This window comes from Sitophilus oryzae, unplaced genomic scaffold (assembly GCF_002938485.1).
Source record: "Sitophilus oryzae breed Bouriz unplaced genomic scaffold, Soryzae_2.0 scaffold_496_pilon_pilon, whole genome shotgun sequence".
NCBI lineage: Eukaryota > Metazoa > Arthropoda > Insecta > Coleoptera > Curculionidae > Sitophilus > Sitophilus oryzae.
In genome coordinates this window covers 122,559-146,534 of record NW_022147080.1, presented here as the reverse complement: position 1 = coordinate 146,534, position 23,976 = coordinate 122,559, and the positions used below count along the sequence as shown (strand labels likewise).

The 23,976-nt window shown below is 31.6% G+C and overlaps 1 protein-coding gene across 1 annotated transcript in view; it reads right to left on the bottom strand.

Annotated features, from left to right (window-relative positions):
• LOC115886766 (adhesion G protein-coupled receptor B3-like) overlaps positions 1-23,976 on the bottom strand; it is a 170,664-nt gene that overhangs the window by 60,861 nt on the left and 85,827 nt on the right. The window contains exon 5 of the mRNA XM_030906050.1: positions 15,476-15,638. Within this exon, the coding sequence (XP_030761910.1) occupies positions 15,476-15,631 (156 nt within the window). The 5' untranslated portion in view covers positions 15,632-15,638. The remainder of the gene's footprint in view (positions 1-15,475; positions 15,639-23,976) is intronic.

Here is a 23,976-nt window from a genome sequence, read left to right as displayed (position 1 = left end):
ATAGCCGCGTAAGCGCCAGTCAGCCCAGAGATGTATTCAAAAAAAATTTACACGTGACGTAAAAAAATTATTCGATTGGTGCTAGAACATAATTTAGATACACGTTTTTTAAATTGTTGACTTTAAATAAATATGCATTCTCAAAGAAAAACATTTAAAAAACAAATTAATTAATTTATTTCTAGAAATAACAGCAAAATGAAATAGGTACATTGATTACTTATAGTTATTTACGAATTGTTTCTAAATTAGGAGCTTTCGGTTTTTGTTTGCTACATTTAAGTTCTTAGTAATATTCTTTAAGGTATAATAATTTCTAACTTTTGCGTATAAATTTAACAAAAAATACATTATAGGAAAATTTTGATTGATGGTTGAATTTAATTGTCTGAAATAATTTAACGAATTTACATAATATATTTTCATTTAAGAAAAGTTCTTCAAAATTGTTCTGAAAAATTTTATAAAAAAACTTTTTTAAAAACAAGTTTTTATTTAAATACACTAAAAAGAATAAAATAAACTTTTTCTTTAGAACTTTTATTATGAACTTATAACGTCATTACACAATTTTAATATTATATAAAAGCTTGTCGCGAGATTTGAGTGTACATTTGCACTCATAAAAATCTGGTACGACAACTTTATCTTGTAATTCCTGGTCTAGTGGTCTATCATAACAGAAACTTTGAGAATGAGACAGGGTAGACACAGGTTTTAGTTAATTTACTTGTTTATCGATGTAGAGAAATCTCGCGACAAGCTTTTATATATCTAATATTAAAATTGTGTAATGACGTTCTAAGTTTATAATAAAAGTTTTAAAGAAAAAGAGTTTATTTTATTCTTTTTAGTGTATTTAAATAAAAGCTTGTTTTTAAAAAAGGTTTTTTTATAAAATTTATCATCTACTTTTTAGTTATGCTTGTTTCTCAGTGCCACACACTTAAACTCAATTTTTTTTTCTTAAATAACTTTCTATGGGATCCTAATAATATGTATATCGATTTTCATTAAAAAGGAGAACATAAAAAAACGACAGCTGTCAAATTTGACAGTTCAAATGTGAGACAAATAAAATGAAAACCGACTATGGGGGGGGGGGGCATCAATATATCGATTTTTATCAAAATCGGACAAATTTGAAATTATTTGACAGCTGTCACATTTGACAGCTCAAAATTTTTTTCTTTCATTTTAGCGCACGGCCATCATCGATTTTTATCAAAATCGGACAACTTTGAAATTTTTTTGACAGCTGTCAAATTTGACAGCTCAAATTTTTTTTCATGCATTTTAGCCCAATGCCGTCCTATATATCAATTTTTATCAAAATCGGACAACTTTGAAATTTTTTTGACGGCAGTCAAATTTGACAGCTCAAATTTTTTTTCTTTCATTTTAGCCCATGGCCATCCTATATATCAATTTTTATGAGAATCGGTTGACTTTGAAATTTTGACATGTCATTAAACTGTCATTTTTTCAAGATGGCCGCCCATATATTTTTTTTCATATGTATATACCCACAATATACCTATAGTCTGTCCAACTAGAAGATCCTTGACAGTGATAGATGTGTCTGTCATTTTAATTTCAAAGTAGTTTATTTTATTTTACAAAGAAATAAGTTGGTACAACTGGAACGCATAGCAGGAAATATTTAAAATTTGATTGACAAGATGACAAGTGATTACTTCAAAATTGTATAAAACTGAAAAAATGTAATCGAGTTATTTTATTTAATAAAAACGGTATGTGTTAATACAAAACAAACAAGAACAAGGCACTACATACCAAAAAAATATAAAAAATAACTATTATTTACTTTCAAGCTTTATGAAACTACCCGCATTTATGATTATATTTATCAATATAACTTATGTACAAATACAAATTTGTAATATTCCACAGGTATAAATAAAACAACATAGGTAAATACAACAACTATTTTATTAATAATAACACCTACCAAATTTTATACCTTAAAGGTGGATTAATTACCTTTAATCTTAATTTTTTTAAACCAGTACCTTTTGACATTATTTTTCTGCACCAGTACTAAAATCCATTATTTACCTATCGTGTGATGTCGATATTTTACAGCTACTCCAGTTTTTAGTATGTGTTTAGTTTGATCCTTATATACGAAATGCACTTATCTACGACGAAATGGTATACAAACTTTATCGATGGCAACTTCATTGGTGTATAAGACTTTCTGCCTGGGCAGCGTGTATTAACCATAAACTGTGCTCTGGGCCTACAGTTAATTTTCACTCGATTTTTCCTCCACTTGACTTCAAAAGACACAAAACACACGTAATAATACGAATCAAAATGCATCATCTTTCAAAATGCAGGGTATTTAACAAAAGTTGACACAAAATTATAACCAATAATTTGGCAAGACTTTGACAAGCGTCAAAAATGACAAAAATCTAAAGGCGAGTTCATACGCATCGGCGTCCGTTTGTCGTTCATCGTTCCGTCAAACCAATAAAATTGAAATACGTTCTGTCATTTTTTAAATAAACCAATAAAACTGGTTAAAAACAACAAGACACGACGTATGACGGATTTATATTTAAACCCATCCATAGATAACTTAAAAATTATTAGAAACTTTTTTTAGTAAAGTAAATAGATTGGTATGGGACGTCATCTGCTTTTCTTCTGTCATCGTCTGTCGAAATCTTACCTGAGAAAAAAAAACAGAGTATATACAGGTTGTTAAATTGTTCATTACTCGCGGCAAGAGTTTTATGGTTGAAATAACATCGGCCCGCTCGTCGATAGACGACGCGACGGGACGAGTCGGCAGAAAAATCAATAATGCATACGTTCTCAATAGGCAGTGTTGCCATTCTGTTTCCCTATAAGTAACTGCCGAGTTAACAACCTGTATATATATATAATTTCAGCCCGATCCATTCATAAATAGAATTTTAAAAATCAAAACCTCAAAAATGCCGCCATTTTGATAGCTGTCAAAATTCGGGTCATGCCTTGCAAAAAAAAATGTATTGTCATCGGGACTGAACCTACATGCCAAATTTCAATCTCCTACAATAAAAGGAAGTGGTTTTAATTTAGCTTACAAGATTTGCCCCTGAACAAACATACATACATACATAGATAGTTACATACAAAGCAAGTTAAATAAAAGCTTATAAAAATAGCCTCCAATGAGGAAACTAAATAAAAAAATGGTCACTTGGCATTAGCAAGCCTCCAAATAAGTAGTCTTCATCGTTTTGAAAAGCTCTAAAGTGTGAATATACTTTTATTTATTTATTTATTTATTAATACCAGTTAATTTACAATGTAGAAATACATGATAAACCGCAGAGAGACAGAGCTCTGTACGCGGACCGGTTTAACTTAAAAAATTAACAACTAAAAACTAAAAAACTAAAAAACTAAGAAGTATGAAACAAAAATAAATATAAATACAAACAAAAATAAAGATCAATTACTTATAACTTAAGCTACAGGCGATCAGTATTCCGCTTTAGCCAAAACCTGATAGTTCTCTTCAAATTTTTCTTTTCCACTGTTAAATTTTTCAATTCAGTTGGTAAGAGATTGAAAATTTTTATCGCTTTAATGTAACTGTCTTTATCACTTATTCTTTTGCTATTTTTTGGTATAATTATGTTTTTGTTTCTTGTAATACTTTTGGAGTTTATATATTTGTTTTTTAAGATCTCATAGTGAAAAGTTATTGCTTCTAAGTTATAAATTTGTTCAATACTTAATGGATTTTTGTCTATTACAAAAGAGTTGTTGTTGATTACTTTCAGTATTCTTCTCTGTAATGTATTTAATAGCGTAAAATAGTTATCATAAGCACCACCCCATGCTATAATACCATAACTAATAACACTTTGAAAGAAGGCATAATAAATTGTTCTAAGCATTTCAACATCCATGTATTTTCTTAGTTTATAGAAAACAAAAATTAAATATTTAGTCTTGCTAATCAGATATTCAATTTGTTTATCCCATTTTACATTAGAGTCAAAAATAATACCCAAATATTTACAACAATCAACTCTTTTTACATATATGTCTTTAATTTTTATTTCAACTAATTTAGGAACACTATCTGAGTAATTTCCAAAAGTCATGAAAACAGTCTTATCAATATTTAAAGACAGTTTATTAAGTGCAAGCCAATTTGCAACCTTATCTAGTAGTTCATTCATTTTTTTAATACTTTGCTCCCAAGTGTCCTCAGTAGCAATGATTGCAGTATCATCTGCATACGATATTATACAACCATCCTGTATGCCAATTAATAAATCATTTACATATAAAATAAACATCAATGGCCCAAGGATAGTTCCTTGAGGCACTCCAATAGTTACATCTTTATTCTCGCTTATATAATCATTAATTTTAACTCTCTGCTTTCTATGCTCAAGATAACTTTTCATTAGTTCATTGGCCTTGCCTCTAATTCCCATACATGAAAGCTTATCCAATAATATACCATGATCTACCGTGTCAAAGGCTTTTGCCAGATCTAAAAAAGTTATTAATACTGGTTTGCTTTTGTCTAATTTGTTATAAATGATGTTAGTTATATGATTTAAAGCGTCTGCAGTTCCTATTCTTTTAATAAAACCAAATTGTTTTTTAGATAAAATATTACAATTTATAATAAATTTATAAATTCTTGAATGAACAATTTTTTCAAAAATTTTTGCAATATTCGAGATTAAAGAGATAGGTCTGTAGTTAGATACCATAGATTTACTTGAACTTTTATGTATGGGAACTATATCAGCTAATTTAAGTGCTACCGGCCAAGTCGATTTCTCGATGCATAAGTTGAATATGTAACTTAGTGGCTCTACTATAAAATCAGCAATGGTTTTTAATACTTTAGTATTGATCATATCGACTCCACCATTTTTGAATTCAAATTTAGTAATTATATTATAAATCTCTATAGGACTGGTAGGTTCTATGAATATAGTTTTCTTATTTAATTTTGGCATTCTCAATGACTGATCCAGTGGCTTTACTATTTTATTACTCAATTTTCTTCCAACTGAGCTAAAATAATTATTAATTGTATTTACTATCTGTAAGTTGTCAGTAAGTTTTTGGTTGTTCTCGTTTATTAAATAGTCAATCTTTGTTTCTTTTTTGGTTTTCTTTGATATTTTAGCATTTACAAAATCCCACAGTTTTCTTGTGTTATTAGCGTTGTTTCTAATTTGATTCTTATCAAAATTTATTTTAGCATGTTTAATAATTATACTTAGCCTATTCGTAAATTGTTTGTACTTTAATTTTAATTCATCATTGCTTCTATCTTTAATCCACTCATGGTACAGTTTATCTTTCTTATTACATAATTGTATAATATCATTAGTAATCCAGTTCTTTCTATGTCTCGTTTTCTTATTGTTCACAATCATTGAATTACTAATACAATTTTTAATGCTCGAGATTAGAAAATTAATAGCAACATCTGGATCATTCATATTGTACACTTCATTCCAGTTAGTGTTACATGCATTGTTCAATAATATGTTGTAGTTTATATTAAAATTTTTAGTTTGTTTTATTTCTTGAAATAGTTTATTCTTTTTTATTTTAACAAGTAGAGTATAGTGATCCGTTATAGTATTTTTAATTGTATAAGTTTTTACATTTAAGTTATCAATTTTATAAAAAATATTATCAATGCAAGTCCCACTAATATTTTCTGTATTCGATGGTCTAGTGGTGTTCTGGAAACCTGGTACAAACCCCATTTCAAGAAAATTATTTAAAAATTCTTGCGAGTAAATATCACATTTTAGCAAATCAATGTTGAAATCCCAACCACAAAGTGATTTCTATATTTTTAACTTCATTTAAATATGATTTTTAAATCATAAATAAATTCAGCTTTGGTTATACTATGAGATCTATATAAAGCCGATATTTCAATGTTGTTACCATTATTCATTTTGATAGAAGTGTTTATTATATTTAATTTATTAACCTCGATAATTTCAGTTTCCTCTATGATATCACTTTTATATAGATAACAACACCGTCAGCCCTATTTAACTTACTTTCATTGTAATACATTCTATAGCCTGCCAAATTATAAAAATTATTATTTACAATGTTCCAAGATTCAGTACAACAAATATAAAAAGGTTTGATATACAAGCTTGCAACAAAATTTCTAGGCTTTCAAAATTAGCATCTATGCTCCTAATATTTATATTTAGTACTATATTATCATTACTATTAACATTTCTATTGAAAGCTTCCACATCATTACAGCTTTCTTCACTATGTATCAAATCTTTCTGTATGTTATCAAGAAAATCCAAATTAAGAGCCATTATTATTTCTTGCAATATTTGTTGCCTTCTTACTTATGATAGTACTTGTACTTTTGAATTGAACATTAATTTTGAATTGAATTGAAAATTAAACAGACTATATTTTGAATTATTTCCATAATTATTTGTGCAACCAGCAGCCGCACATCCCGGAAAACCTTTTCCCATTCCATCAATAAAAATAAAATTGAAATAAAAGCACAAATACCTATGGTTAAATATAAGAAAAAAAATCGAATTAAAATCTTCCGTAATACGGCCCTACGCGCGACCGGTGGAGGCTATGCATCGACTGAATGAGGCTGACTGTCGGTCGCTTAATTCAGTTAGCGCATCGTCGGAGTGGGGCGTTTTAAATTCGAGCGTGGGAAAAATTGGCGAGTGTCAAAGCTATGTTATTCTGTAAGCTGTGGCTGTGCTGTTATTCGAACAGTGGGACACCCCTTGATATAAGCTTATATCGTTTTGGTTACGCTAACGAAAAATGGAGTCATATCTCCTTTGGGACAAAATATGCTAAATTCAGTAAGAAATAAATTTACCTATGTAACCCGGGAATTATAAAGTGTTAAGGACCTCGGGTAATTATTGTCCCCTCGGTAATTACCACCTTTATAATTCCTATTAAATTGATATACAGGCTAGCGCCTCGGTTGGTTATACGAAAACAAAAAGATGTAGAAATAAAACATTTTATGGGTATTTGTGGAGACGCAATGTGCACAATTTAAAATTATTTTGAAATATACAGGGTATTTCAGAACGAAGATCCATACCAAAGTTATATTTTGGCTTATGGAACACATCCGGTATTTTATTTCATTTTTGTAACCAAAAAAAGGCATTTATTATAAGGGTTAAATATGTTTGAAATCTTTGGTTTTTGAGATAAAATATGTAAAGATATTTAAATATGCATGCTACAATAGAATAGATTATCAACACCCTGTACATTACTTTTCAGAATTAATTCTTATGCTGATAATGTTATGAGTTTAAAGGTACAAAAATAAAATTTACTGAAACATTTTATTGCTTCTTTAAATTTATATAGGGGCACCAAAAATTGCTGATCAATTTTAAATATTTATTTTACATAAAAACTTTCATATTTTTTGACAAGTCTTAATTTGATTTATGGCAAAATAGTTATTTTAACTATATATTAAGCTATACCGGGTAAATTCCAGTTTAGGTAGCTTTTACTGAAATTAAAATCGTCTTCGTTTTTTGAAAATGTTAAATATGTCAAAAACTTTATATTCGTCATATTTTCTCCTAAAGAAACTCACTTTTATTTTTTCCCTAGAATCCAAAAATATGTTAATATAGGGTGTTCCATTACAAAAACCACAACTTTGTTGTGTAACTCTTTTTTGGGGACACCCTGTAGCACTATATATATTTTTACAAAATTCTATAAATTAATTCAAACTGTCGTTCTCCTGGGAGCTTCTGTTTAATATGAGAGACGTCACCTTGTCGATCTGTCTTTGTTTTCACTCAAACCTTTTTAGTTAAAAATATTTTAATTATAAAAAGAACACGATAATCAATATCTAAAAACGTTTGTCACTGAAATGCGCTAAATTAAATAGCGAAATAAAATATCTATTACATTTAATTTCCTTTCTATATTCAAAATAAAAATTAAATAAGCTCAAAAAAGTAGTTTCCCTTTGTCTACTTGTTTTATTTCTTTATATAAACCGAGACGCTCGAATCAAAGTCCTTTTGAAAAAGTCCTAGCGAAAGGGAGTAAAAAATAAACAAAATAAAGTTTATAGAAGCGTCGGTGCCAGTTTAACGACGAAGGAAGAGTTTCTTGAAGTTCGCGACGAAGATTAATTTTGTTTAATTAAGTTGAAGGAAGAGGAAGTCTTCGGGGAATTTTATTGACGAAACAGTTGGTGAATTACTGTTCTAAAAAATAAAATTCTGTTTTATAGAAGATATGTGCGAATTACAGTAACATTAAAGATATTTAAAGAAGGAAGATTTCTGCAAGTTTAAAATTTATCAACATTCATGGGACACAGGACACAAATTGAAACTAGATGAATTTCGGAATAATGAACTAAATAAAGCCAGCGATAAAGTGGGTCTCAAAATGAATTTAGCAAAAAAACTAAATTAATGTACAATGAACCAGTGGAAAGAAAAGACGTTCTATTAAATAACACAATACTGGAAATAGTAGAATATATATATATATATATATATATATATATATATATATATATATATATATATATATATATATATATATATATATATATATATATATATATATATATATATATATATATATATATATATATATATATATATATATATATATATATATATATATATATATATATATATATATATATATATATATATATATATATATATATATATATATATATATATATATATATATATTTATTTGCATGGGATAACTAATACACAGTTCGAGATCTCTACTACCAGAAATCAACAGAATAATTACATTAGCATGGAGTACTTATGGAAGAAACTCAATCATATTTAAATCTAAAATGCCACTCGATCTAAATAAGAAAACATTCGACCAATGTGTACTACCTGTCATGACCTATGCATGCGAAACCTGACCGTAAGACGAGTAAAAAGAGAGACCGTAAAAGAATAGAGTGATACAACAAAAGACCCAGGTAATAGATGTCAGATCCCTCAAGAGTCACAGAGTCAAATCCCTCAAGTGGAAATGGGCAGGACACCTGGCAAAAACAACGGACAACAAATGCTGGACAACGGACAACATATATGATGATATACCAGTTCTTAGAACCCTTAAATAATAATTTGTTTTACTTGGGTAGTATCTCGGTTATCCTATAACTTATCAAGAAGATGAAAACTGAGTTTCATAGACTTTCACGTTTCACTTAGAATTCAATGACATAATGCATTATTTTACTTTTCTTCAATCATTTTTTATTTGATCCTTTATTTTATAAAGTAAAATGTAAATACTTTCATCTGATCCCGTTTTCTTTGTATTAACGACCTTGCCCTTTGAGTCTTTAATCATAAAATTAAATTTAAACGGTGTACAGCCCTCCCTCTTAAAATTTCGTTTACTCAATAACGAGTCTCTGCTAAAGACGATAAAAATAACCCAAGGCAGTCCCTAATTTGCCAGTTTACTGGAATTTAATTTATCACCAAGAATAAAAGTCTGGTTTTTATTCAATACACAGCTGGTAAATTATCCAGTATTGGCAAAATAAAACACTTAAATAAAACGCTAAATTACCACAATTGTATAGTGTATTCGGTTTAGTTTACTATGCGTCAAAAATAAAAAAAATATAAAAATATATTAAAACATTCCAGTTACTAAAAACACTTCACAACACTTGTCGTCTCGGCACAACACTTGTCGTCACTTAGGTGTTTCAACTCTCCTGCCCTAATTAAAGATAAAATTTTATGTTACAAAATGTGACTTGTTCACTCCACAGAATGTCTCAAAAACATTAAAAATTCCGTATTTTTTTCCGTCCTTTTATAATATGATTGATGTTATGAATGAAGGAAATATACCCAAGTTTACGCTACCAAAGCTGGAACGAAATACACTTGTACTTGCTAAGGACACAAAATATTTAAGAATAATTTTAGACTCGAAGCTTTCCTCGAAAATGAACACGGAGGAAAGGACGATAAACGGAATAAATGCATTCTATGCATGCAAGAAACTGTTTAGAAGAAGACGGGGTCTGCAACCGTACTTTATACACTGGATGTACACTGCTATAGTTAGACCAATTATCACCTATGGAGCATTAGTATGGTGGGAAGCGGAACTTAAAGAAACTAATAGAAAAAGCCCCACAAAATTACAGCGATTAGCAGCTCTGGGCACAACTGGAGCAAAGAAAAACACAGCGCAAGCTGCGCTAGAAATAATTCTGAACTTGCAATCAATCGAATGACTCGTGAAGGATCTGGCCGCTAAGGGTGTCCTAAGACTATGGGAACCCAATCTGTGGAACCAGTTCACTACGGTCAGTGAAAGGGAAAATCATTTCGAACACGAGTCCACATCTGTTGAACCAGAAAACGGACTATATGCTCACCGAACATGATTTTGGAGAAAATCGATCATGTTCGGTAAGATTGTTCGATAAATATTCGTATCCCGACAAGAGAAGAATGGGAAAGCAACCGAGTAATGAACACTCAAGATGCTTCTGTAACTTCAGGAGGCACAGATATGAGCATCTTATCTTATATATGGACATCCGACGATCTTTAAGGCTATCGGATGGCTGTAATGTCCTACAAATAGAGGTTTACATCATTAGGAAGCAGCCAGTTATTTACGAGAAAAAATCGCTGATAGACCAATAGGAGATATCGTGATATACTCTGACAGCTTGGGCGTTTTCAGAAGCATCACCATTCAATCAGTGAGATCGAAAACTGTGATGGACTGCTGAGACGCACTGTCCTGGCTGCGTCAAGGCGGGGCTACTCTGTGCTGGGTGCCAGGCCACAGTAATGCGATGGGCAATCAAGCAGCAGACAGACTCCCCCAAAAGAGGGGGCCAGATTAGAGGCCGTGGCAGATGACCCACCACTTATGACGATCAACACACTGAAGGAAGCTAGAGGAACTACCATCAAGGCCAAGCAGCAAGAGACGTGGCAACATCGTGAGGACTGCGCTACAGCTCGAAGACTGTGGCCAGTGATAGAGATAGCAAAACGACAAAATAACTACTAAAGCACAAAAATAACCTAGGACGCATAATTGTAGGTGTCATAATTGGAAATTGCTCCACGGGGGTAAACCTCGTGAGATGGAAGATCTCCAACGACGACTATTGCAGAGAATGCTGAGGGGAAGAAGAAACCATAGAACACCTACTGTACCACAGTCCGGCACTGGGTCTAGAGGAAGCAGCAGAAGCCAACATCAGCGACATCGGGAAGTTTGCGAAGAGCTTTAGCGCAAAGAAAGAATGCGAAGAAGGTTTTGTACAATAATATAGGGTTACCGCCATAGGCCCAAGGCTTCCGAGTGAGGGATCAATTACGATCCTAAACCCCAGCAACCTAACCTAATCTAAGAATAAAGGAATTTATAAAGAACATTCTTTCTAAAACACGGTATAAATTTGTGCTCGATTAAGAAACAATATGTTCTTTGTCAAAACTTTTACTGCCTGCTGTAGTTTTGTCAATAAAATTTCTGGAAAATATCCCCTTTTTCGGCTTAATTAAACGAAATTAATCCTCGTCACCAACTTCTAAGAAGCTCTTCCTTACTCGACTGGTCTCGTACCGCGGCTTTTATGAACTCCATTTTGTCTTTTTTCTTCTTTTGTTCGGACTTTATTAAAAAGACCTTTCATTCAGGCCTCCCGCTTTAAAGAAATGAAACCGAGACAAAAGAAAGCTGAACTTTTTAAAATTTTATTTAATTTAATTTATATACAGGACGCGTTTTTGTTGCACGGTGTTGGGGCAAAAGCGTTATTATCTCTAGATTACATTCTCTATAAATCTTATATATGATTACAAAGGCTCTATCTTTTTTTAAGTTAACTTAGAAGTTTGATATTTTGACAGTTTCAGGGGACTATAGACCTGAGTATATGGTTTTATTTTCAACTCTATGCTTCCAGGCGTTCCTGAGATAAAAGGTCTTGATAAACAGACAGACGGATGGAAAACAAAGTGACCCTATAAGTGTTTCGTTTTTTCCTTTTGAGGTACGGAACCCAGAAAAAACGAGTAAAAAACTTAATCATTAATTAAATTTATATGTTCGATGTGTTCAACGCTGAAAAAGAAAAACTAAAAAGGTTAGCCTAGCAAGCCGATTGGATAAACAATCCACAGTTACATTAGCTAGACCCATTTGCAACATAAACAAGCTTATCTAAAGTCCGTCCCGGTTCAGATCAACAATAGGATTAATTTAAAAGGTCGCATTTGGTATTCCCTAGACAGAATTAACTAAAAATTAGTCAATTCAGCAGTGGTGGCTGCTTTTAAAGTGCAGAGGGGTACGTGCCCACCCTAACGTCAATATAAAAAGGCAGAAATAAATATAAATTTGAGTGCATGATTTTTACGTTACACTTAATATTTGCTTTATACTATATATACATTCAAGTAATATAACTACTGAAAATTGTATAGCGTTTTCTTGTGGACAATCTGTCCACTCTTCGTCAAAACTCACGTTGCCGTCACTGCAATTCAGGGAGATTATTAAAATAATTTATTTATCTGGTTACAACGCAATATTACAACGTTAGTTAAAGCAAGTATTTTGACGTAAGCAACTTAATGTTATTATTCTTCTTTTTACAGTGCCATAACTCTGCATAGCGTAGGCATATACTTGTATGCATCAATGTTAGTATTGTGTTCATAAAAAAATGTTTTCTTTAGTCCTGCTTTTACTATCTTATAATAGTTCGGACGAAAGCTTCACTGGCGCAGTCCGTAAGATTACACACTTTTTTGTGGTTTGATTCTCCGTTTCTACCTGTTCTACATAGTCTTGATCGATCACTGAAGTTAATCGACTTTAGACCATGTGAGTATTGAAAACTATACAGGCTCAGTCTTAAATAAGTGCAAATATTTTCAGGGGTGGTATATTTCGACCCCAGGTCTATGAGTTTTTTTTCGCAAAAAAGATGTTGAAAATCCTGCATTTTCTTTTAAATTTCCCTGTATCGTTTTTGAAAACTATTTAGAACTGCCTGTTTACCGCAAATTTTCCCACGGTATAATTTCTTAATCTCTAATATAACCATAGTTACGGCTGTACTCTATGGTTACGGCACTAAAAGGAATGCAAATAGAGAAAAAATCCGGTGGCTCTCAAAATTTTTTCAAAAAAGTCCATTTTTTTTTAATTTTCAAACTTAAATAACTCGGTTGTTTTGGACTTATCTGAAAAATGGTAAAGAGAAAATATGTTTCTTTTATCGTGATCTACCAGCCCTGAAAATATTTGCACTTATTTAAGACTCACCCTGTATAACAACTATATATTAAAGTATATGTAGGTGTAGTTTTTTGTCATACAGTATATAATAATAATAATAATAAATGGTCTTTATTAATAATTAATCATCTAGTCTAGCTCACAGAGCCATTCATACTTAACCTAATCAATACATTTATAATATGCATAATAAGAAAAGAAACATAAATTCGAAAATAATGTCCAGATAAAAATAAAAATAAAATGAGCAATAAATGTGGCTCGATTGTATGGACCAATACGTTTTAACAAACACAAAAAATTTAAAAAGTAAACAATCAAACAAAAAATATCACAATAATTATCCTAAGCTTGGGGTCTGTTGTTCCAGCGATAAATAGTTTTTCAGACTTGATTTAAATTTAAATGATGAACATAGAAAAAACAAAGTTCGAATATCTTTTCTTAAATTATTAAAAATACATACAGAATTGTAAGTAAACGATTTCCGAAACATGGCCGTTTTGTGATTTGGCATAGTAAGCATTTTTTTGTGTCTTATATTTAAATCATGCATTGAATTTCTAAAATTTAATTTTCTGAAAAGATCAAAAGGAAGTGTAGTATCTACAATATTCTTAACGGAGGTCAATATTCTTAATTTAAATAATTTATTTAGCTTTAGCCATTTGAGTGTCTCAAAAGCTGAGGAAATGTGATCATACTTTCGTTTATTTAGTATCAGACGACAGCAGTTGTTCTGAATCCTCTGTAGTCTATAAGCATCAATTGAACTGAGGCATGGAAAATATACCATACTGCAATATTGCAACTTTGAGAGTACGAGACTCTGACATAACGTTTTTTTCATGTTATATGTCAATATATGCTTCTGGGAATACAGAAGTTTCAAACTCAAATAACATTTTCGAGCTAACTGAGTAACATGGTTTGAGAATTTAAAACTTTCGTCTATACACAATCCTAAATTTTTAACAGATTCTACATTCTACAGTATATGCAGAGATATTTCAGTTAAATGGTACAGATTGTTCAAAATAAATATATGAGTTTTGATTATTTAAAAATAAAAAATTTCAGTTTTTTAAATGGCTTACATTTTGCTTTGAATTGACAGTCACGGAGTTGATATACAGCTTTATTAAAAATAAATTACTTACTCTATAATTCTCCACGCTCTGAATTTTCGTTAAAGCAACGCTTTCACGTTATAATTATTACACAAAATTAAAATTCACAGAGAAAATGAGAGTGTACATGTGTGTTTTTGCTGGTTAACTCACCCGTGAGCACCAATTACGTTTTTGTTCAAAAATAACGGCAGCGGCATGTTAATATTAAAGATCGTTCTCCGGCACGACTGAAAGTGTTCATTAAAGGTTTCACAAAGGGACATGGAGGTTAGTTCTCAACTAGAAACCGTGCGTATACCATTTTGACGTGTATTATTAGACAGTAGAGTAATAAATAGTTGCGTAGGGTTGGTTTTTAAGTGTGTTTGTTCTAAGTTAAAGGCTTTTTGTTTCGGTATAATGACAGCTTAAAGTAAAACTTACATTCTGGATAGGGTGATGGGTATCTCGGTTTAAATGTTTTTGTCGAAAAAAAAACTGTCAAAGCAAGTAATAATTAGAAGACTATCAATATACTTGAGTCAGTGCACTTTTAAGCACAAACAGTTCTCTTAAGAACTAAATTTTCGAATTTTTGCATTGCATTTCTTGAAATTGTGTGTTGGAAATATGCCGAAGCATTTAAACAGTCGAAGCAAAAAGCTTGTAGCTTCTCTGATAAACAATTTGAACGAGAACGTGACAATAAAGGTCCTTGATTACTCTTGACTGCAGTCAGAGAAGTAAATTTGATTGATAAGCACATTATACCACTTTAGTTAGTTTTTATTAAATTCTGTGATTATTAGTTTGTGCATTAATAGCACCCTCTTATATATTTCAAATACCTATAATAAAAATAGTTAAATTTTATTTTATAATACCTTACTCTGAAGCCTTTTTTAATAAAAAAACTGGTATATTTTACACAAGGTTTACACACCGTCTGGAAGAGATTGTTTTATACCTTTCCCTTATCTTCCTTTTCTCCTATAACTCACCTGAATCGAGAGGGCCGTTTTTATCGAGTTGTCCTTCTCCGACACAGTAACGTTGCCTACGTGGCCGCGATCTATCCACTTATTTAACACATTTTTCACCTTCTTCTCGTCCTTTTTTGGGCAGTATACTTGGAACGTTACGTCAGCGCCGGACATATAATGCCTGAAACAAAAAAAATCCATAAAATAACGCGCATCATACCTTAATAAATTATGAAAAAATCAAAAATAAATTAAAAAATTGTGTGTGCACCATGTGCGCATATTTGAAGTAAAACTTCTTACTGACAGCTATTAAATTGAATGATTTGAAGGATATATATTTTTTTATGGATACTTTTTATAAACTTGATAAAAATTAGAGTTAATATAAAACCGTATACTATTCTAGCTTTATAATTCAATAAGGTTTCTTAATTTTTATTAAAAAACGATAATTCTATAACCCGGCCGGATAGCTGGGGCCATTAAACCACAATACTACTACATCTATATCTCTGAATACTGCTAACTGCTACTAACCAACAATTTGTTTTGTGTAGTCTGTGGTGTTTAAATGTTTTGTTCATTAGTCATGTTGGAGATTTATTTTGAAATTATTGGTTATCGTTAGGCAACCACTATTTCTAATCAATATTGTCACTCTAAATTTTACATAATCAAATTGCACTCTAAATCGCTGTCTTTTTTTAGAGAGATGTCAGTTGTCTTGTCATTATTCAAATCATTATGAATTCATTATTCGAATTCTCAGAATGTTGTTAGCAATAGTTTCATTTTAAAATAAAATTTTAATCAATCACAATTGCTTATCTCCATCATTTACCGGATTAATAATACAGAAATTACAGCTTAATTACAAACAATTCATTATTCATAGTAATTTTATTAAATTATACGAATATTCTCGTTGATTATTGAAATTAATATGAGTGTCCTCCAATGAAAATGCGAGTTACTAACTCTAAATTCTAATTCTGAGCTGTCAAATGAGCTAAATGATTTACCTAGACCGTTATTCAGAAGCATAGACTAATGTCACGTACTAGAGATAGATTGGACACTGATATAAAACAAATAAGTCCATCATTTAGAGCCACCTGGTGATCCGGAAGAAACTAATGGAGAGTTTTAGCATAACATAATTTTAGCGTTCCGTTGTTTATTAACGCTAACTAAAACGGTAACGTTATTCAAGCGCAAAATTATTCCTTGTAAAATATAAAATAATAAATATAGACTTGTTTACTATATTTTATGTTTTATTTGATCATTAAAAGTGTAACACATTCAAAACTAAAAATAAAATTATGAAAACATACATTTTAAACACCAACAATAGAGCACATACCGCCTATTTTTTTGATTTAACAAATAAATTATATTATAGTATAGACTAGTACTTAACTATTACTAAAAATACTATATTACCAACTATGTACTTACTTATTTATGATTAAACATTTTTTTTAGTTTGTTCACAAATGTATCATTTCTAAGATGTCTAAAATGTCTTTAATAAAAATGTTTAGTATCCAGCACGAAAATAATGATCGACTGTAAATATCAAAATGCACAAATGAATAAAAACATAAACTATAAACACAAATCACCGAACTTTCCGGCAAATCAGGAATATCTGAATTAATAATTATTTAAAAATAACTTGACGGATCACCAACATTTTGACAACTAGGCTAAAACTAGACCATAGATGGTAGTAAATATAGAGGCTGTCATGTCACCTTCATATATAAATTAGAAACCTGTACTTTAATGTCTTTTGCGCCACCTGGCGATGCGGAAGAAACTAAATTTGTAGTTCCATAAAATTACTATTGAGTGTCTAGGGCCTGTTCAGAAGCTACAAACCAATCGATAAAAATATGCATGAAAATTTACTTCCTAACATCAAGGTAGGTACAATATCAAGTTTATGTTTTTTTTTATTCTTTTCTTTGACCTCTCAATATATATTTTATTTAATTTTTTCTTGGCTTTAGGTCAGGTAAAAATGAGAAAAACGGTTTTTTTATATTAAAAATTTTATTGACGTTCCGACCTGGTAGGGTCTTTATCAAAATTTGTTACTTGAACGTAGATTTCGGCCGTTTTTTATTGATTTCTTTTTACAATTTTATCATTTTCATTCTGAAATCTTAGCGAAGAAAATAATCCAATATCTAACATTGGTATCCACACACATAACATAAATATATCGATATAGTCGTCACAATTTTTGTAAAGAGACATACACATTGAATGGATTTTACAACACTGAATCTGATATGAATACATTTCAGATCTTTACAACACTGTATCAAGTTTATTATAGTACTTTCCTAGCCGCGTATGGCACAGATCGTTATCCAGTGTTGCCACAAGCTTATTTTTCATCGGGGTAGATTATCATGAGATAGCGGGGTTAAATTGTCCTACAAAGGGGTGGATCTATCCCGAATGGGGTAACTGTGGCAACACTGCCGCTAATTTGGCGAGTGTCTAAATCGACTCTTACAAGCGCGATCTGAAGGAGCAAGGTGTGTCAATAGATTTGACATTCTTGTCATCGAACAATAGCACAATAGAGTTTCCAGACAGTCACCCGTTGATTCATTCGTAACATCTGATGTCGCTTAACATCAGTGATATATCGGGAACCGGTGTTTTGACGTAGCTACGCCGTTGCCCATTTCTATTTTAGTTTACTATCATATTTCCTCGGCAAAATTATTTAGAATTGCAAGCTAGGCTCATTGGTGTGTCATATTGAAATGATAAATAGAATAAATGAAGAGCCAAGGGAAAAAGCAAGGGTAAGACAATTTTTTGCTATTTTTTTTAGAGTGTAAGAACCTTTAGAAACCGCTAAACTGAAAAAAAAGCAAGAAAAGTTATACTGAAAAGGAAAAAAGCAATGAAGTGGTACTATTTTTGTAACGTTTTGAACATTAAGTCTTTTCTCAGTTTGGGGAGAAATTGACTTACTTGCTTTTTTCCCCCGACCCTTCAAATATTCTATAAAGTAAAGAAACGTAATATATAATTTTAAAGCACCTACATGTTTTAAATAATTACGAGACTCATAACCTAGAAACTATGACAAAATAGTAAAAACTAGAGCTAATCTAAAGTTGAATCTTACTATTTAACTAGGACCAAGTACGTGAAAGTAAAACATAAAATATAAGCTAAGCTTGCCTTTAAACGTGACCTTCATTTACTCATGTTATAAAATATTCAAAAATAGAGTAGTTTCCAGAATTTAAAACATAAATTTGGTTTGGTTTGGTTTGGTTTTTTTCAGACAAAAAAATAAAATTCGATATGTAGGTACAACATAAACTGGGATTGAATGACGTATTCAATTATTTTCGGTCTATTCCTGTTTCACGGAAAATGAATACAACTTTATTTGGTAGAAAATGACATTCTGAATAAGATGAAGTAACATACAGTTCATACCAAATAAACTTTTAGTCACGTGATTAAGCTTGACCGGTGCAGCGTTGCCCACTTTTATATACGAGGCATGTTTTTTAAGTAAGTACCGTTTTGCGATTCCGCCGCCGCAGCGCTACGGTCGGCGTTCCGCGCATGCGCGCTGGTTACCTACATCTCTTGTCTATGCACAGACGCCAGTACAGTCTGATTCTTCATTGTATACGTTGTTTATTGAGTGTATAAGATGCCTCCGACAATCGTGAGCCCCGCCGATTGTGAAGTACGGGCTGTCATACGATTTCTTAGTGCTAAAGGCGTAAAACCGATCGATATTCATCGTGAGATCTGTGAAGTTTACGGACAAACCATTATGAGTGATGGAATGGTAAGGAAAAGGGTGAGAGCATTTAAAGATGGCCGCACAAATGTGCATGATGAAGAACGGAGTGGGCGTCCTTCGGTCGTTAATGAAGATTCGGTGCAGAAAGTGGACAAAGAGGTGAAAGAAAACAGACGCTTTACAATTTCATCATTGTGCGACTACTTTCCTCAATGTTCTCGTAGTGTTTTGTATCGCATTGTGACCGAGAACTTGAATTACCGGAAATTGTGTTCACGTTGGGTTCCGAAAATGTTGATGGATTTGCACAAAACCCAACGTTTAGGCAGTGCATTGACTTTCCTTGAGCAGTACCACAATGAAGGTGAAGATTTTTTAGACAAAATTGTTACTGGTGACGAAACATGGGTGGCCTACGAAACACCAGAATCGAAACAACAGTCCATGGAATGGCGACATTCATCATCACCCAAAACAGTGAAGTTTAAGCAAACAATTTCTGCCCGGAGAATCATGTGCAGTTTTTTGGGACAGAAAAGGAGTATTGCTAGTGGAGTTTCTGCCTCGTAATGAGACAATCAAGGCAGCATCTTATTGTGAGACATTGAACAATCTGCGCCGTGCAATCCAAAACAAAAGACGTGGCAAGTTGAGTAAGGGTATTGTTTTGCTGCATGATAATGCCCGTCCACATGTGGCTAATCGGACCAAAGATCTCATCAAATCTTTTAAATGGGAAACTCTGATCATCCTCCATACAGCCCTGATCTGGCGCCCAGTGACTACCATTTATTCCTGCACTTGAAGAAACACCTGGGCGGTCAGCGTCTTCAAGACGATAACGAAGTCAAAACAGTTGTGATACAGTGGTTAACCAGTCAGGCGGCAGAATTTTATGAGGAGGGTATTGAAAAACTGGTGCCACGTTATGAAAAGTGCCTCAATATTCACGGAAATTATGTAGAAAAGTAGATTAAGGTACAGGCTTTCATGTAAAAATAAAATTATTGCGATATCTTTGCACGTTTTTTTTTAATTCCAAAACGGTACTTACTTAAAAAACATGCCTCGTATTTTGTTTTAGGCCTTAAACAATAACCAAAAAACCCCCAACCCTAACCAAAAAACATTAGAGGATCAAATCTGTTTTTCCATAGCCCCTTGATTAAAAATTAGCGGTTTTAACAAAGCCATGACACTCTAGATTGAGATTTAAAATACCGTTTTTTAAGCGCAAATGTTCAAAAGTTATAAAAAAATACCGAAGGAAAAAACCCATTTAAATATCCCCATTAAATATCAAATACTGTAGTCATTTTCGGTGAACCATGAAGTGACCGAACTAACTGAATACGAAAATCTATCCTGATTTATGTCATATACTAACTTACCAAAATTGCATTTTTATCTGAAGAAATAAATAAGTTATAAGGATGACCTACTTTTGAAAAACACCCGGTATACGTATAATATCGAAGACTAACAAAATCTCACTTCAAAAACTTAAAAATTTAACTGATAATTTTCCATACTAAATCTTTCAAAAATACTTGGAATACTTTTGCTATTTACATTTTAATTAATCTCGAAGTATTCGAAAACTTAAAACACCCGCCTTTTTATTTGCGGAAATAAGTAGAGAAACTTTGGACGCGATTTAAAACAAAATTAAGTATTTATGAGAAAATTCAGTCTTTTAGAAAAGCCGGAAACTTTCTAGAAAACCCACAAAGATTCTTGTTTTAAAGATACCCTCATTTGTCCGCACAGAAAACACAGGCATTTTGCGAAAAAGCTTGCTAAAGGAAATATATTTGTTGCATGAAAGCAGCTGTAGATCTGAATGCAACCGAAACGAATGTTATTTTCATGACTGCTTTGACTCTAAAATCTTATTAGAGGCATCAATTTATTTTCTATTGAATTTCTACCGTCAAAGTCATACTTTATGATCAAATGATTTGAACTTTATAACATTTTAATATAAGTTGAATTATACAGGGCGTTTCTTAATAAGTATTCGATATTTAGTATATTTATATTAGACCTAAAATAGTCGAATAGAAGAAAAAAATTATAAAGTTTTGATATGTTGAGATTAGACGCACCAAAAGGAGACTTTTCAAAATCAAAAGAGTTCTTAACTCTAAGTGCTAAGTTTCACCCCAAAAAACACCCCCAATACGCCCTTCGATGGTTTTTCGCTTTTTTCTCAGAATCCGTTGATCCCACAAAAAATTTTATACTTACCAAAACTATTCCTTATAAAATTTGCTACAAAAAAGGTACTATTTATTATTTATATTTATCCAATGCATTTCGAGCAATAACCGTTTGAAAAATGGAGTACAAAAAAAATACAGGTCGCCTTTCAAATTATAGTCTCCCAAGGTATTTTAACGTGCTAAATATACACGCAACAGATGTATAATATAAACAAAAACATTGCCTATTCCACTAAACTAACATTCATACTTTCATCTACATATTGTCATCGTCTATAGTTTCTAGAATCTGATCAGTATTGAAACAACTTTGCCCACGACAGGTTCCGCACATAGTTGTACATTTCATGCCGGCTTTAATGCAACTGCATCTTTTTACACAATCTTGTTTGCAGTTGCACGTTATTGATGACATAATTGAAGCAGGGGCGGGCGATTTTGTTGTATATAAAGGTGACAGGGTGTTGTTGATTTTCTTCCAGCCCCACTGGTCGGGTTTTATAGGTTGTTCTTGCCATATTTGTACTTGAAGATATGTTCTCCGGGAATGTTGCCTAGCTGCAGTAGATGTGGGAGGCAATTTTGATAAAAGTACCGTGCTGTTTGCTTGACCAACTAACTTTCAATAAGTTAGTTAACAAGCGTATCTTAGTCTCAACAAGCGTATCTTTGCTCAATAATTCTCCCTTCAGATGATTGAAGTTTGAATAGTTTCAGTATAAACGTCTCTCCAGCTTTTTCAATTTCTTCAGGTGTTGACTTTGCGTTGTTAAAAATATCGACGATACTATCAAGGTCTTTTTCTTTATTAAATATTTGTACGTGTTGTTGTTTTCCTTTTCCAAAAAATCCCGATGTTGTGTCACACCCGCTAATAGCGTGAATAAATAAAATTGATTTTTTAAAATTACGTATAATACTGGATGATTGCAAGTCTCTCGAACTATACATTCGTTGTTTCACATTACCTATGGCTTCTTTCAGAAAAAGAATGTCTTTTCCATCGGTGGAAAGTGTAAAGTAGTGCTGCTAATTAAACAACAAGATCGACATCTTGTCCAAGGACTAGAACTTGTTCATTTTTCTAAGATATTTGGATGGCAGTACGAATAATTTGAACATCAGCAAACAAGATTGTGTAAAAAGATGCAGTTGCATTAAAGCCGGCATGAAATATACAACTATGTGCGGAACCTGTCGTGGGAAAGTTGTTCGAATACTGAGCACATTCTAGACACTATAGACGATGACAATATGTAGATGAAAGTATGAATGCTAGTTTAGTAGAATAGGCAATGTTTTTGTTTATATTATACAGTATTTTATCTGTTGCGTGTATATTTAACACGTTAAAATACCTTGGGAGACTATAATTTGAAAGGCGACCTGTATTTTTTTGTACTCCATTTTTCAAACGCTTATTGCTCGAAATACATTAGATAAATCTAAATAATGAATAGGACTTTTTTTGTAGAAAATTTTATAGGGAATATTTTTGATAAGAATAAAATTTTCTGTGCGACTAATGGTTTTCGAGAAAAACGAGAAAAACCACCGCAGTGCGTATTGGAGGTGGTTTTTGAGGGTGAAGTTCACACTTTACAGCTAGGAACTCTTTTGATTTTAAAAAGTCCCCTTTTAGTACGTATAACCTCAACATATCAAAACTTTATAATTTTTTTTTCTAAATATGCTAATATCAACGTACTAATTTTAGTCATTAGTTTAACGAAAATAGCTACAATTTTTTATTTTTAAATGGCAAGGGACTTTTGTTTTTATTGGATAGAAACTGTTTTAAAAATCTCGTTTTTTTTTCTTTTTCTATGTTTGTTGACATGGAGTGTCAACAACAAAGAAAAATTATTATAAGGTTGATTTAATTTCAGCACCTAATTGGAGAAATAAAATGGACCAAGGAGACTATTAGCCTTTCTCCTAAACGAAAGGGTTCATAAATTATTTTTTTGTTTCATTATAAACCAAAAAAGGGTTTAAAAATTTGCTTTTTTTCTCGGTCCTGGCTCTCCAAATGTTAAATGGCACAGCTTAAATTTAATATGCTGAGATAAAAAAAATTACACTTTTCCACACTTAATATTTCTTCGGTCTCTCTTTTCTTTAATATATATTTTATCTTAATATTATTAATTTAATAATAGCCCAAGTTATGTCCCTACTAGCAAAACCTAACAAAACCGGTGCGTAAAACTATGCTCACTATCGTAGTTAAACTCATCTAAAAAGTTTTATTAGCTTGAATAATACATTATAATACAAGTTAAACCTTCTGAAGTATCAAAATATTTGCTTTTTATTTTTTTTCCTTCCTAACACTTTTAGAATAATTATAAAAACCTTTTTTCTAATACTCGCTATTTAAACGCGTGTATTTGTATATGTCGGTTGTTTATATTATTCTCCGATGGTGGCAGCACCGGCTGAGAATGCGCCAAGCCTATAGCTTCTAATACATGTTTACTGAGTCCAAA